General features: G+C 41.3%; 1 protein-coding gene across 2 annotated transcripts in view; it reads right to left on the reverse strand.

Moving 5' to 3' along the window:
• Window positions 1-3706: 3706 nt before the first annotated feature.
• The window catches only part of FECH (ferrochelatase), a 30910-nt gene continuing 19457 nt past the window's right edge, over window positions 3707-15159 (reverse strand). Inside the window, exons 6-11 of one of the 2 annotated variants that reach the window (XM_031441847.2) lie at window positions 14364-14470; window positions 10981-11079; window positions 9042-9149; window positions 8444-8608; window positions 5649-5708; window positions 3707-5174 (exon numbers count right to left, since the gene is read on the reverse strand). In XM_031441847.2, coding sequence (XP_031297707.1) covers window positions 5040-5174; window positions 5649-5708; window positions 8444-8608; window positions 9042-9149; window positions 10981-11079; window positions 14364-14470 — 674 coding nt within the window. In that variant the 3' untranslated portion in view covers window positions 3707-5039. Of the gene's footprint in view, window positions 5175-5648; window positions 5709-6846; window positions 8353-8443; window positions 8609-9041; window positions 9150-10980; window positions 11080-14363; window positions 14471-15159 lie in introns of those variants that run through there. The other variant, XM_064480364.1, reaches the window with a different exon arrangement.

A 15159-nucleotide genomic window follows, 5' to 3' on the forward strand; every position in this document is an offset into this window, starting at 1 on the left:
AGCACTTTCTAGGTAGTCAACAAAAGTGTAGGTAATCAACAAAACAAGCAAACTCTAAGACAGAGTATTTGCTGATTTCCAGTGTAAATAGCCCTTCTATAGCCTGTTTCAAGCCACCAAGAAGATGTCACTGAACAAAGCTGGAAAAAAATGCCATCACTATATGCCGTTTTCACTACAGAGGTATGATAAACACAAGTCACCTCTAGAACAAAGATGACAAAATATAGTAAAGCAATTGGGAAATTATGATTTTTGAGTATTTATTACTTCTGTTTTTAACATAATGTAATTGTAAGATGTAACATTGTTAATGCTTGCTATGTTTAACCACTGGAAATTTTAACAATCGGCCAGCAACCCCCTGCGTGTAAGCCTGTGCAGTTAATCCCATCCCACATATACAATTTTTTTTTAAATAAGGAAAAGGTAAAAATATAGAATACTTCAAATTCTCAGGGCAAAATCTATTATTTCTTAACATGTTGGGAAAGTAAAACTTCGACCCATGCGGGAGAGGGGGAAGGAGAAAAGACAGCCCGTGTGTTTTCATTTCAGGGGCAGGCTGCTGAGAAGGGGCCTGGGACATCAGAGTGACAGCTGTCAAGTGACCAGAAATAGGACCCGGCGAGTCCTGCCCAAGGGCTGATAACAAAGGTTCAAACCAGGCTTTTTTCCAAAAACGTTTTTAATTCTGACATCCCTTCTAATAGCTTACCGTAGACTAATTTAGCCAGGAGTTGTTATGCTAAAAGTGGAAGCTAATGATTTCAGCTCAAAACGACTAAGCCGGCACTATCAGAGTACATTGTACGGAACCGATTGTCAAGGGTGTATTTGTTTTCCACTTCCTTTTCTCTGCAGAAAGGCTTAATAAGATTCCCACAGCCAAAGCAGAAGCATTTCCTCCTCTCCCGGGAGCCGGGAGGATGACTGTGTTCTCTGGGGGGCACCCACGTTCCAGCGCCCTTCTAAGACTCATCTCACACAGGGAGCTGAAGGGCACCAACTGCTGCTGCTGCTCGTCATGTTAGGGCCACTCAGCGAATACTGACAGCATCGACGTATTTCTCCTGAGCGCCCACCGGTACCCATCACTCGGCTCTGTGCCGTATAGCTCGGCACACTTTCCAAAGGAAGTGCGTTGTGAAAAGCAGCATGCCTTTTTAAGGCAAAGATCAGATATTAGATCACACAAGTGTCCAGCTGGAGGAAATCTAGGGGAAAAAGTGACGATCAAGTTTTCAGGTGCCGCTGCTTGAATTAGTCAGGAATGTTAGAAACTGAGCACACGGGAACTTCAACAAAAGTATGACATGATTAAATATTTCCAATGGCAATGATTTAAGCAGAATTCAGTTTTCTTGAGCCATCTGATATTGAGATTTAATCCATTTGATGTAAGTACCCTGAAACCTTATGATGCCAGCTTCTATAAAAAGAAATCTGAGCGTCGCAGGAAGCCTCCTGGACAGGGATAAGTCACTGAAGGGGCTTCTTGCAAAGGAATCTCAATTGTTAGGCAATCAAAACAAAACTCCTCAGAATATTTACAAAGTCTGGGGCATGACTTTGAAGTATTTTTAATTTTACAATTTTTAGAAAAAAATGAAAGAAATGATTAGCTTTTGTCTTCCTCCAAGGATTCCCATATTAAGACTGAGAAACTGAATGATCTTAATTTAGCACAAAAGTCTTAGGGTCCACTCAGAATCCTCTTTTTCCAGCTTGGAACATCTCAATGAATTTCACATTTCTACCCAATGTTGAGAAGCACGTTCCTGGACCATCTTCAGGATCCTGACAGGAGGGGTTTTGCAGGCTGGGTTAAGAGCTTCGAGATGCAGTACCAAGATGTGGTCAAGGGGTCCAGGCTCACGTACTTGTGCACATGCGCACAGGTGTTTGTTCTTTCTTACAGCCACCAGCTTCAAATTCTGCCCTCCAGCTATAGCTACACAAGTTGGCTCCTTACCCCATCCACCCCCAAACCCAGAATGGAGGAGTACACGCAGACCCACAGGGTTACCTACACTCTGGGATGGGGAACAGGTCTTACTCCTGCCTCCACTCAGTGGTGTGGACTCACCCTTGTGGTGGTAATAACATATTTTGGCTCAATAGAATGGCATCAGATTGAGCAAGTGATTTCTCTTGCATACATTAAATTAGGATTTCTTGAATTAAATGCCCAATTTATGAGAACAGATTAGCTGAGGGGAAAAAAAATGCAGCAACTTTATTCTGAGATCTGTTCCACCAAATCAATGTATTTTCTCCAAAAAGAAATCAAGGAGAGAAAAAGTCTATTTTTTTTAAAAATCAGCTGAACATGTAAATGACCTAATGTAAATTTAAGATTGTTAATGTACCTTCTGAAAGGCTTAGTTTGGGCAACTTGGGGCAGAAAAATCCATTTTCTTGTCATACCTACATTATCGTCATTGTTTAAATAATTTGAGCCATAAAGAAAAATTTGACAGAACCCTAGAGTTCGTGACATTCTGTTTGTGAGATTATTTGAGCAAAGATGTACTCGGTACTGAGGTACTAGAAGGAAGAGTCATGGGTTTTTACTTCTCAGCATCAACAAGCCACGGACGTACGTTTAAAGGGCTTTTAATGATGTTTCGTTTCTCCTGATATGAAGCAAATTTTCTTCGAGTGCAAAACTTTCTTTTAATTTTAAAAAGGTAAGCAATTCCAGAATGCATATTCTATAGAAGAGTTCCTTCCTTCTGTGCTAAACATCTAGTGATCTGAGCCTCATAATAACCCTGGCAAGCCAGACCGCCTCACCATCACAGCTCCTGCAAGTCTGCTGTGCAAGTTGATTCATCATTTAAAGCCAGGTTGTGTACAGAAACACAGCTTAGAGAAACTGCCAGCAGTGCATTGCTAATTACCAGGGCAAACATTCGTATTTCAAAGTTGACGAGCAGGGTAACATTTCTCAAAGACCATTAGCTCTAAAAAGAGCAATTGTTGATTTCGTCCTACCAAATGCTACCCTCAGGTATGGACCCATCCCCATCTTTGGTTAAGAACAGTCAAAGGTAACGCTTCTTAAGACAAGAAATACCATGGGTAGTGATCCCCATAAGTCCTCCCTTGCCTCTCACTACGGAGTCCGGGCTGGTCCCAACTCAGAATCAAGGATGTCATTCCAGACAGCCTAGTCACTGTTGTTTCCAAAGTTTCCTCCAGATACCCTAGCAAGAGCTCCTGGAGTTTTCTGCAACATCTCCAAAGGAACACATATCCATCTCGAAAGCAGTCGGTGTGAAGCAGGGCCTTAGCAAATTTCCTGAAGGAGAGAGAATGGTTGCAGTGTGACCTGCCTTCCGGCGCCACGCCACCAACCCAGAGTTCACTTCCCCCAGGGACAGTCACTCAAAATAGACCTTGGATCCAGTTCCCCCAAAGCAGATGGAAACAGATGAGAAAAATTCTGAACAACGATCAATGCCTTGTACCTTTTTCTGGAAACACAATATACTAATAGGAAACCAATTTTTTGAAAAAAATGTAGATGCTACTCAAGTTTCAAAGCCGTTATCAGTGTGGGAAAACTATTAACTAAACTGGGTGGCATGTTTCATTTCTTGTATTACAAAATAAATTCCTCTTATTTAATAATTTTGATTATTAGCTAATTTGGATTACTTTTGATTTAACAGAGAGCATGAATCAAACTGGATAAAACTTTAATGATGTCGTAATATTTATTAATATAGTAAATCCTGAATATAGAAGATCTATGACTCCTTTAATACTTTCACTTTATGAACTGGCTTTAAAAAAAAAATCAAAGAAACGCTCTTTTGAAGAACAATGTTTTAGGGCTTAAAAGAAAGAGAAAATAATTCTTACAAATTCATTATGGATCCAACAGAGATTTTTTTAGTCCACTTAAATCCAGGTGTAGAAAATCCGATTCTAATACTGTTAGAACAACTTTTCACTCACAAGTTCAAGGTTACAATGGCATCTAAAATGTCCACAGGAAAAGACAAACATGAAATACAATAATATGATTAACAGTTGTTGCAGACAACTATTCTCCTTTTCTCTATTTTCCAAATTTCCTAGAGCTTGGTTATATAATTTTGGTAACAAAAATTATAAATTAAGAAAGAATTTGAGGTTACACAACATAGTTGACTTTTTAAAATAATTCTTCAAACAAATATGCAGAAAGGGGACATTCAAGCAAGATGAAGATGCTCAAAGGAAAGGCTAGCGAGGTCCTGGGAGGAGCTTGAACACGAAGCCCTTCATCAGCGTTTCCCTGTCCCTGGAGACAAAAAGCAGCCGGAGCCCCCCTTCCCGTGGCACCTCTGATTCACACCAAGGCATGGATTCCTACACATTTTTCAGCCCTGTGCGCTTGGGGAATCTCAAAGCACTTTTGGAATCTATACCTGATTCGGTTCGATGGTGAGGAAAGTGAGGTCCAGACACCAGGACCAAAATGACCAATTAATAGTGACATCACCGGAAAAGCAGCCAGTGTAGGCGACCATATCACCTGCCCGGCATTCTGGTACACAAGGGCCTAGGGAAAGAGGAGGTAACATTTCTTTTTGCAAATTATATTTTACTTACTCAACTAAGTTCACTTCACAAAAAAACAAGGATGAGACTGTAAACAGATCTCATTCACAGTGACAGCCCAGAGGGGACTCTGTACCCTTGCAGGGGATTTTTTGCGCAATAAAACCAAAATCGGTATTGAAAGTACCTGTGCGCCTCATAAGATAAATTTTTAAAACTCATTTCAAGTGGATACTCCAAACTAGTAACTTTAGCTCGAGAGGGGGAATATAAATGCTTACTGTATTGGTCTATATAAATAAAAAGCCCTCAATAAGGATTTCAGAGTCCATTCCTCAAGAAATCACACAATCGGTGGCCAAAGGCTGTAACTCAGCTAATGTAACTTCCTCCATTGATCGCTAAATACACCCTCCTCCACCTCCCTCGGAGGTGGCAGGGGGCTGGGCGTTTGCCTGATCCCACCGGTGCTCTGGCCCGGCTCACAGCTGCTGGTTGGTGAAGAAGGATTTGGTCTCCCTGCAGACGGGGTTCACGCAGAGCGGACAACTCAGAGTCAGCTGCGTGGAGCACAGCTCCTTGGACTGCATGTGTGAGTGCACCAGGTCGGCCAGGGCCTGTGGGGCGGACGACAGGAGGGCAAGGTCCGTCAGAAGCGCGAGGTCTGCCTGCTGCTCGCCCGCACCCCCTCCCGCCTGCCCAGATCATCACGAGGGCATGGGGCTTCTTTTCATCTGGATTATGAATCCTTGGAACCAAATTCTATAACGTCTTCCTGTCCTAAGAATGCTCAGCTTAGGGCAGAGTTTAAAATACAGATTTTAGAAAATGAAATCCTCTTACCCCACCTGCTGAACGTTGTCTCTGAAAGGCAGGTTTTGAATTAGACACGGCTGTAGGTGGGTGGAAATGAGAAAATGGGGGCTCTCAAAAGGGAAAAAGAGCGAGAGTATAAGGAATTCGATTTTATTTTTGTAATTAATTGGAACTCAAAACGTTCTAATAAGTGAGAAAACCAATATTCTGTAAGAGTTTCTCAGAGGACTGCCCTCCGATATGTTCTACTAAAACGGCTGCAACACGGAGGATACCTTAGAGAACAGCGGGTTTCCATTAAGAGACTCTGCTCTTCTGATGTTTTCAGCTCCACACTGAATCACATGAGAAAACGGAGGAAAAACATACACATTTTATTTTTCTTTTTGTTTGTTGTTTTTCTTTTTTAAAGACACTGACTGTTACAAACACACACACACACACACACACAACTCAACGTCTTACCACCTATGTGTTCCCAGAATACTCGGAAATGAAAGCAGTCCCGGGACCAGGCATACGTGTTGCTTTTTCACCGTAAAATTGTTCTTCAATTTCTGTCCCTTCCCCCATTACCTTCCTGTGGGTGCTGTGTTTTCAAGCCATTTTTGAGGTTGTATTTGATAGAATATTCAAATAATTTAAATCTGCTTACTGTTCTTTTTTTTTAATTCTACCTTTCTAATGCAGGCTTTTACAGACTCAACCTAAGCAGAATGTTGCTTTAATTATGTACATTTTTATACATGCTTTGATTCCAAGTGCCTAAAGAGGTAAATTCATTTAATGTATATTGAACCTAGATTGGATCCAGTGCAGAGCTGGGTGTTTAAACATATTCTTCCATAGAAAAATCTAAAACAAAACACCTAAGGATTGTTTCACAACCATCCCTGCTCCTCTCTCCAAAAATATCCGGTGAGTTCCATCTAATTATCCCCCAAATAACGGAGAAATACCTAATTACTATTTACTCAGGCAGTGAGGTTCTCTCTCCCCTCTGACAGGCTGATGGCTTTTCAGTTGCTTTATCTTTTAAGTAAGCATGAACATCAGAAGACCGAAAAGGGGGAAATGGTGAGATGCAGCAGACACATAGCTCTCAACTTAAAAAAAGATTATATTCTAAAACTTCACGTAGAAGTCAAAGGCAGCAGAACAGCCAGTGTTGGCCGGTGTTCTCGAACACTGCTGATGGGCGAGTTAAAAAGGATATATTTCTGTAGGACAATCCAATAAAATCTGTATCAACACTCACCTTCCATGTCTAGGAATTTTTTTCTAAGAAAATAATTGGAAAAATAAAAAAGCAAATGACGTTTATTACAGAGCAGTTTATGAATGTAAAAAAATGAGAAACATCTTAAATGTATGCTAATCAAGGCTCTGTTAAAAAAAATAATTATATAGATCAAATTAGATTTATATAGTTGGGTCCATAATATATTTTTAAGAAAAAAAGTTACAAAACAGTATGAATAAAATACCATTTTTATTAAGTGTGTAGAAGAATACCATTTTTTGTTAAGATACACACATGCAGAGGGAAAAGGGAACTTATTTTTATCAAAATATCAACATTCGTCTCAGGGGTAAGATTCTGAGTGAATTCTACTGCGTCATACTTCTCTGAACTGCCTGAGTTCTTTATTTTTATTATCAAAAAGCAATAATTTATCAAAAAGCAATAATTAACTTATCAAAAAAAATAATCTGTATTTTGGGCAAAAATTTCAAACTACTTTTTAGAGAAAGTCTGTAGTTTTACACGCAGTATATTCTCCCATTGAAATAAGGAGATAAATTGCAGCTAGGTGGTTTTCTTTATCCTCTGTATGACCTACGTATTAGTCACTAATAATCCATTTGATTACTAAGGAATGGCTTCAGTTGAATAATTTAGAATGTGAATTATCATGCAATACAAACAAAAATTAGTTTCCAAATACACTGGTATGAATGGTATTTGCTTACAGTCAGTCTTTTCAGCAAGACACAATTAGCCAAGGGCACGCTGGGACGCAGGAGGCGTCACTAAACGGAGTCCACAGACAACCCTACGATCTCACTTTAGCCAATTACAACTTGCCCATAAATTCATCAGAACTACGGACAAATAACTTACACAGCCTCTACCTCCATCCACGTGGGACTGATGGCCAGCATCTATATACAAACACCTGTGGGGCTGAGTGCCAGCTGAAACTTTCCCCAGCCCACCCTCCACCCTGCCCTGCACCTGCCACCCAGTCCCAGAGAGGGTGAAGTATCCTTTGAGGCCAGGCCTCCATCAATCACATGTGGGATGACCAGGGCTAGGGGTTCTGGCAGAAGATGAGTGGGCAAGGGCTTCTTGGGTCCCAAGGCTTCCACAATTCCCAGAGAAACAACACTATGAACTGGACTCAAGTTTAAGACTGGCCCTCGGGAGCCATGAGATGGGTGAACAGCAGTTTTCTCCACCCTGATGGCAATCACATCCATACATTACATTACAAGGATGGTATTTGTTATTTCAATAAGCAGGTTGATCACAACATGGGAGCAAACAGCCAATTAAGTGAGTGCATGAAAGAGGTCAGGGAAGTCGCACAGTTTCACACACTGCTCCAGTGTCACTCCGCAGTCTCCAATGGTGATGACCCGCATACACCTCACAACCCAACCCGAAGTCGTGTAACAGCCCGAGCAAAGGGCACTAACAGGTGACGAAGGGGAATTATAGAGCAATAAAGCTCTTTTCCTCCGAACTGGTGAGAAGTACAATTATTTTTTTCTTAAGGAGATGTAGTTTTTATTACTTCCAAGGAGTACAATATCTCAAACTAAACCAAATGACGTTGCCACGGTGCCCCCGGTTTCTCAAAAGCACAAAAGTACTTTCCCAAGGCTCACATGGAATTAGGCTGATGTGCTGAGATCACTACTCAGATTAAGTATCATTCAGAAGAGTGAGGCCATAGTACCTGCAAACATATGCTGGACAATATTTTTAAATAATACAATTAGATCGTCACAGAGAGAGTTTCCCTTTAAAGCAAATCACAGTGGGATTAACAATCACACTTACCTCTTTGGCTAGCCCTTGAGAGTACTCGATGTCTAGCTCATAGAGCGTTTCAATGTGATCGCTGGTGAACGCTATCGGAACCAAAAGGATATTCTTCCTCCCCTTCTTACAAAGCCCTTTGATGGCCTCGTCTGTTTGCGGACCCAGCCAGGGCATCGGACCCACCTATGAGAAAGCAGGATGAAGGCGCACAGGCGCCACGTCTCCCGTGTCTATGACACACCCCAGCCCACCACCTCGGACACGCACGCACCTCCCCCTAAGACTGAGGGTCATGCTTTCACACCTGCTCTAGCAGGTTTTGGCACTTCTGTATGAAGCTCGAATCCTTCTAGAAGTTGGCAAAATACAAATAACAATTTCTGTGATTGCAACTAAAAGTAAGCTATTATTTCAATGGAATCAGTGGAGTTGAAGTAGTCACTTGGTTTCCTCTGCATCTTATTTGCTTGCAGAGTTCTTTCTGCTCGTGTGAGCAATCAGGTTACAGAACATCCTGTCCACGTGAAAGGGCCAAATTGGATCATTTTATAAATAAGTCCTGAAATGAACATCCTCAAGAGAGCTGACAGCATGCGGATGTGTGGAAGCCACCTACCTTTGACTGCCAAACCAGTCGGTAGGGGTTGGAGTAACCCAGCTTATCCATGACTCTCTGGACAGTGGCGCCCACCTCCTGAGGATAGGGGTCCCCCCTGTTGACCACCTGCAGCAGAGACACACGGGTGTTTAGTTGCCAACACTGTGAAGGGTTCCAAGAGCCATGGGCTGTGTGGTGAGATGGCGTGAGCCCTGGACCGGAGACTGCCCCTTGTCTTCTGCACTAATGATCATATCCTCTGCTCAGTCACCAAGCTTCCTTGGATTTAGTCCATCGGCCAAGGGAGAACACTGTACTCAGTCATCTCTAAGGTCCCTAGGAATGTGTCAAACTCTGTGTTCTATGATATTCATGGGAGATTGACAATGTTCCACAGTGGAGGATGGGTTTCTTCGTTTCCCCATTGGAAACAGGGAAAATGATACAGAAAAGCTGGGAGATGGGACCTCACTCTTAGCAGTCACCTGAGTGGCTGATTTTAGAAATGGAAGTGAAAGAGTGATGTAAGGACAATGGATAGAGCTACTGAGTCAGTGTGGGCCAGCTGAACAAAAGCGGTGAACGTTAGGGTGAGTGAGTCATTAAGGAGGAGAAGTCATGAGATGCAAATGCAGCGGAAAAGAAGAGCTGTGGCAGAGCCAACCGACGCCCCCGCTGTCTTTCCCCACCCTCTCCTTCTCCTCCTCACGGGATTCCCCAGTCCCACCCAGGACCTCGGGTAGCAAAAAAACCCCTGGATGCAGCATGCTCAGTCCCTTAGGGGAAGAAAGGGAAGTGAGTGAGGTGGGAGGTGAGAGGAGAGAGGGCAGCACCTGGGATTGTTCACAGATAAAAACGTGTTTCCTCCTTTCCCAGCTCAAGAGCTTGCCTGCAGGCACTTCAGACATGGCCTCATCACACACGGGACAGTTAGGGAAAGGATGAGGGCGGAGCAAGAGGATGGACGTGTGAAAAGGGTTTGCGTGGTACCAGAGAAGAGAATATGCACCTGTTAAAATACAAGAGTCAGGCTTCCAGAAGACAGAAATGGATCTCCAGAGCGACCACCTACTGCAGAATGGGCTTAGGGGAGAGGGAGGAGAGGAAATGCCGCAAAGGGCTCCACCCTGGTGACCACCAGGTGGCAGTACAGGTCAGTCAGAAGAGCGGCCCAGATGATCAGACACTCAGGTTAATGCCGGGAACCCCGGAGCTAAAAACCTTACTAGCACCCAAGAAGATGTGATCCACCACCTTTCCAGCTTTGAGAGCAATGTTTTTTAGGGCGCAATGCTAGTTCTGAGCTGATGAAACTGGCTACTTCTCCCAAGCACTCCTGTATCTCACGCAGCACACCCGCTCCACCAATCTTGTTTCCAAAAATGCAACAGCTACAGCACAGAAGCAGTGTTTTAATGAATACCCAGTGTAATGTGAGAAAATAAGGAGCAACTGGATCATAATTTGATACACTCAATATTCACTTGCCAAAATGTGGTCCCCACTCTGGGCAAATTCAAAATTAATCGCTTCCTGGAATTCAAACAGCCCCTGTCAAGTCTTGAGGACAAAAGAATGGGACTGAAAGCGCTGTCTGAATAGGGAGGCCCTACAATTCAACACCCTGAACCATCAGGCTGAGCCCCTTCAACAGGCCAGGCAAAGCTTTCAACTGTCTTCTTTTAACTGTCCCACTTATTAAAAACTCTCATATTGGAATAGATCTTCAAGCTACCATTTTAAAGGGATTTATTAAGACAACATCTATTCACAATATTAAAATTTGAATGAATTATTATTTTTCAAGAAGTGAGTCTAGTTAAATCAGCACCGAGTTCAGTTTGAGAATTTCGACTTCATCCTTGAACTCGGCTGAAGACCGGAGGGAAGCTGGGTCCACGTTACACACTTTGAAATCCTTTACCACTAGGTCATCCAATAAAACGTTCTTACTTACAGACATTGGCAGTGAGTGGGCAGAAAAAAGAATGACCACCTCACGTCTCTTCTCAGGTGGAAAACAGTCCAGTTCTTTCAGAATGTGGTCTGCAAAGCACTGCAGGGACACCAAGAAAGGAGGGGAAGGAGGAAGTGGGAAGGACATGGAAAGAAAAGAAAATATTTTTTTAATGAGAGTTACACCAAAAATCTCAGAGAAGCCCCCAAACAGCGGGACTCTCTTTTTTAAAAATTGCAAACTGTACAGTCTCTTGCTTTGGTTCATCATCAAAATGGCTCATAACGGTTTCAGGGGCCGAGGGAATTTGATGGGAAAGTTCTAAAGCTCGCTAATGGCTCACTGAAAATGAATGCTCTGGATCTGCGTCCCCCTGGGAGGCACAGGGCACACTTCCAGATGGAAAGGGAACACAGATGGGAAGGAGAAGTTGTTTTAAGACCTCTCATTTGCTCGGTTAGCAGGAAAACAGCTTACAGGGTCTTTCTAAATCTTCCTGAGTTTGGCTTTCAGGCATATCACATTAAAATACATTAGACAGAAATAGGAGAGGAATAAGAAAATACGGTTCTATTTTTACAGTCTTTTCCTCGATGAGTCAATCTCCATAATGACCTTCATAACAACAGATGAGAGGTTGTACAAGTCTCATTAAATTCACAGAGGGGGAAACATGCGGTCCACCTGGGGGCCCATTCAGTCGCGTCTGCGGGACCTGGGCTAGAACGCAGGTCCCGCCACCTCCTCCACACCTCTGTCCGCCAGACCAGTTAATTCCCTTCGTCTCCTTGGCACTTTCCGATTCACATCAATAGGTGCTGGAATACCAGATCTGAGAGGCTGTCTTTCATCTCACTCTTTAATTGTTCTGTCATTTAACTTACAAAGCAAATGCTACAATGGACATTAGTGGGTCAACTGACAAAATTGGGATATGAATGTAGGTTTGATAGTTTTAAGTATCAATGTTAAATTTGCTCACGTTGAATACTGTATCATCGTTGAAGAAAAAAATATCTCTGCTGTTTAGGTATATATATTTGTATATATATATATCTTTTAAAAGGTTCAGAAAAAAATTATCTATACATAGATATACACATGCATACACACACAGAGCATCAAATATAAAGTGGGATAAATGCTAATATGTGAATCTGAATAAACAGTAGACAAGAGTTCCTTACATACTGTTCTTAGTCTTGTAACTTCTCTGCATGCTTGAAGTTATTTCCAAATTAAAAAGGTTTTTAAAATATTATAAAGGACAATTTACCAGAACCATGTAAATTTGTACTTGTTGGTGTTTTGATATATCAGTGGTTAATATTACAGGATGAGCAAATTATTCCCTAATAAATATTGGGGTATTATTCATCTTTCCAGAACCCTCAAAATTTGGTATATTGATGCTCCAAGGCACAAAATGGTGCCTAGAGAGTTAGCTTCCTTTTCAAAATTTATAATTTACCTATAGAGTCAATGTGATAGGATAAGATACAAACAAAAACAATACTTTCTGGTGGTCTTTGCAGAAACTAAGGATGCTCAGAAAAGATTATTTTTGAACAAAAGCCTAGTGAAGGAGGCCCACTGTGAAGTCTATCAGAAGCCTGGAGCATACATTTACTCCAAACATTCCAGCAGCTAGATAATAGTAGTAAAATGACTATTTTGAGTAATTACTTCCTGTAATAAGCAGAAATGTAGATTAAAAACAAGGTTTTTAGTTTTAGTTTTTAACAATATTTTTAGTTTTAGTTTAGGGTTTTAGTTTGGGTTTTTTTTCTATTTTGGCCAGTTATCAAATCTCCTTCTCATGTAATCTACATAATATTAAGAATAAAATCTAACTAGAAATTTTTATTTCCCCCCAGTTTTTAGTTGTGTTTTTTCCTTTTTCTTATCTTGCAAGACTGCAAGTAGAAACACAATTTGTTATGGCTTACAGCAGACTCTAAGCCACCATCAAAACTCAGGAGCTGTGGGCAAGTGGGAGCGCTACTTAAATCATCTAAAATCCATCTGCGGTATTTTCTCCATGCAGTCTCTCTGCAGAATGAAAGAGGCAGGCAGCTCTCAGAGCCTTCAATCACGCCATCTAGGAGGGCAGATAAATGCCTCTAAAATTCCCTTTCATTTTATGAACAGAGACTTCCTTCCATCTTTTCTGCTTCCCTCCTTTTCAAAGGACTGAATTTTAATGCAAATCTAATTATGCACTCTATCAGGGGAGGCAGATGCTGTGCAGATCCCTCGGCTCTCTGCTGCCACATGTCAGTGCTGACCGGAAACACCCCAATCACAGGCCTCCAAGAGTGAAACAGGCAGGCCGGGCTCGGGCCTCAGGCGGTACTGACTGGACCCAGCAAGGAACAGGAGAGTGGGGAACAACCAAAACTACACCCCTCTCTGAGGGAAGGAGTCTCCTTTTCACGTCTCACTTTTTACTTAAAACTGGATTTCAACCTACACATGTTAACCCTTGACATCACTTACGTGCTTAGGGAAAGCACTGCTCAGGGGTGAGCTGGCCAGCTTTTAACAATGTCTAGCACCATCTAGTGGTTACATTTTAAGTGACTCCAGGCTCGCCCACAAAAAAAAAAGTGTTAAGCTGGTATTTTGGAAGAAAATGTACAAGGAATTAAACATCCACTGGATGAAATTAAATCACTTAGTATTTCTCCTACCTAAACCAACTCAAAAGCAGAAACTTCCACCAACAGAACAAAGCAATATTTGTACTACTTAGGGCAATAACCAATAGCATTTCCATAGTCAAAGAGCAAAGAAGTGTATAGTAACACCAATTCAAAGCTTTAGAATTGTAGTTTTAACTGATTCTCCTACACTCCAGCATCCATTACTATAAATAATATAAACTGTGTAGGGGAAATTTGTAACTTCTTTTAATATATGAAACTTTCTCAATTGAAATGTTAAGTTTATTTCATGTCTCAGAATATGTAGCTATGTTAGTATTAAAAATTTTAAATCTCTGGCTATTTTAAATGATTTAGAAAATAGAGGATTGATCTGTTGGTCATTCAGTCTATGAATGGAGATCAGATGAAACGCCCTGCATAATCTTTATCGTCCTTTTAGTCACTGTGAAACACAAAACTCAAAACATAATTCTACTAGGGTTTGTAACTAATATTATTAATCTGAAGAAAGAAAAGAGTTTAACCTTTCATCTTTAAAATTATTTTCTCTTGTCATAATTAATCAAGACTCTAATACCTTTTATTAATCCCCAGCACATAGTTTACATAAGAGAACAGTGAAGCTCAGAAGGACACCCAAAAAACACACAGGGACAAGAGCCTGACCTACCCAGACGCTGGAGTGGCAGGAGCAGCTGGCAGTGGCTGGCTTACCTGAATGAGGAGGGGATGTGTGGGCCACCTGTCAATCGTGCTCCACTTCATCGTGGGCTTCTTTCCCACTTCATTATAATATCTGTAAATGGCATTTAAGCTGCTGCCTGAAATACACAGGGGTGACTTAGTACATGCATGGGTACTATGGTGAACATAAAAAACAGAAGGCAGTAGTGTAAGTTCAAAGTAGGCACCTGCTTCTATACTGAGCCAGTCTAATGACAATCATTTCAATATGCTAAAATGCATATGGATTTAACTACCCTGCAAATGAAGACCACTAAAAAGCAATCAATTTCAACAGCCTTTCAAAGATCACGGAGGCCATTTCTAGTGAGAAGCAGGATGGTGGCGGATGCATAAAATACAAGCAGTCGTCATTTGCAAGGACAATGCTACAATCGAAAGCATGTTAAATTTTCTTACCCCGTAATGAAGGTGATCACTCCCATTTACAGAAAATGTAGGAGGTGGGAAAGAAAGGAAAAAAGAACCCGGCCATGACCCCAGCATGCTAATATACTCATTGTTTTATTCTAATATGGTTCTTTCCAGTTATTTTTCTTTATAGCTGTTTCGTTTTCCAAAGTTGTAATTTTCGTATATATGCAATTTTGTACCCTGAGTATTTAGGGCATTTCTACTTAATATTATGAGATGAATATTTTTCACATTACAATAAAAGCTTTATAACCATCCTTTTTATTAAAAAAAAAGGTTTGTTGATAAAAACAGCTTATTAAGGTTTCTATGAGCATTCTCTATTTTTGCCTGCTTTATAGAATTATCATCA

This window comes from Camelus dromedarius, chromosome 28, assembly GCF_036321535.1.
Source record: "Camelus dromedarius isolate mCamDro1 chromosome 28, mCamDro1.pat, whole genome shotgun sequence".
Lineage (NCBI taxonomy): Eukaryota > Metazoa > Chordata > Mammalia > Artiodactyla > Camelidae > Camelus > Camelus dromedarius.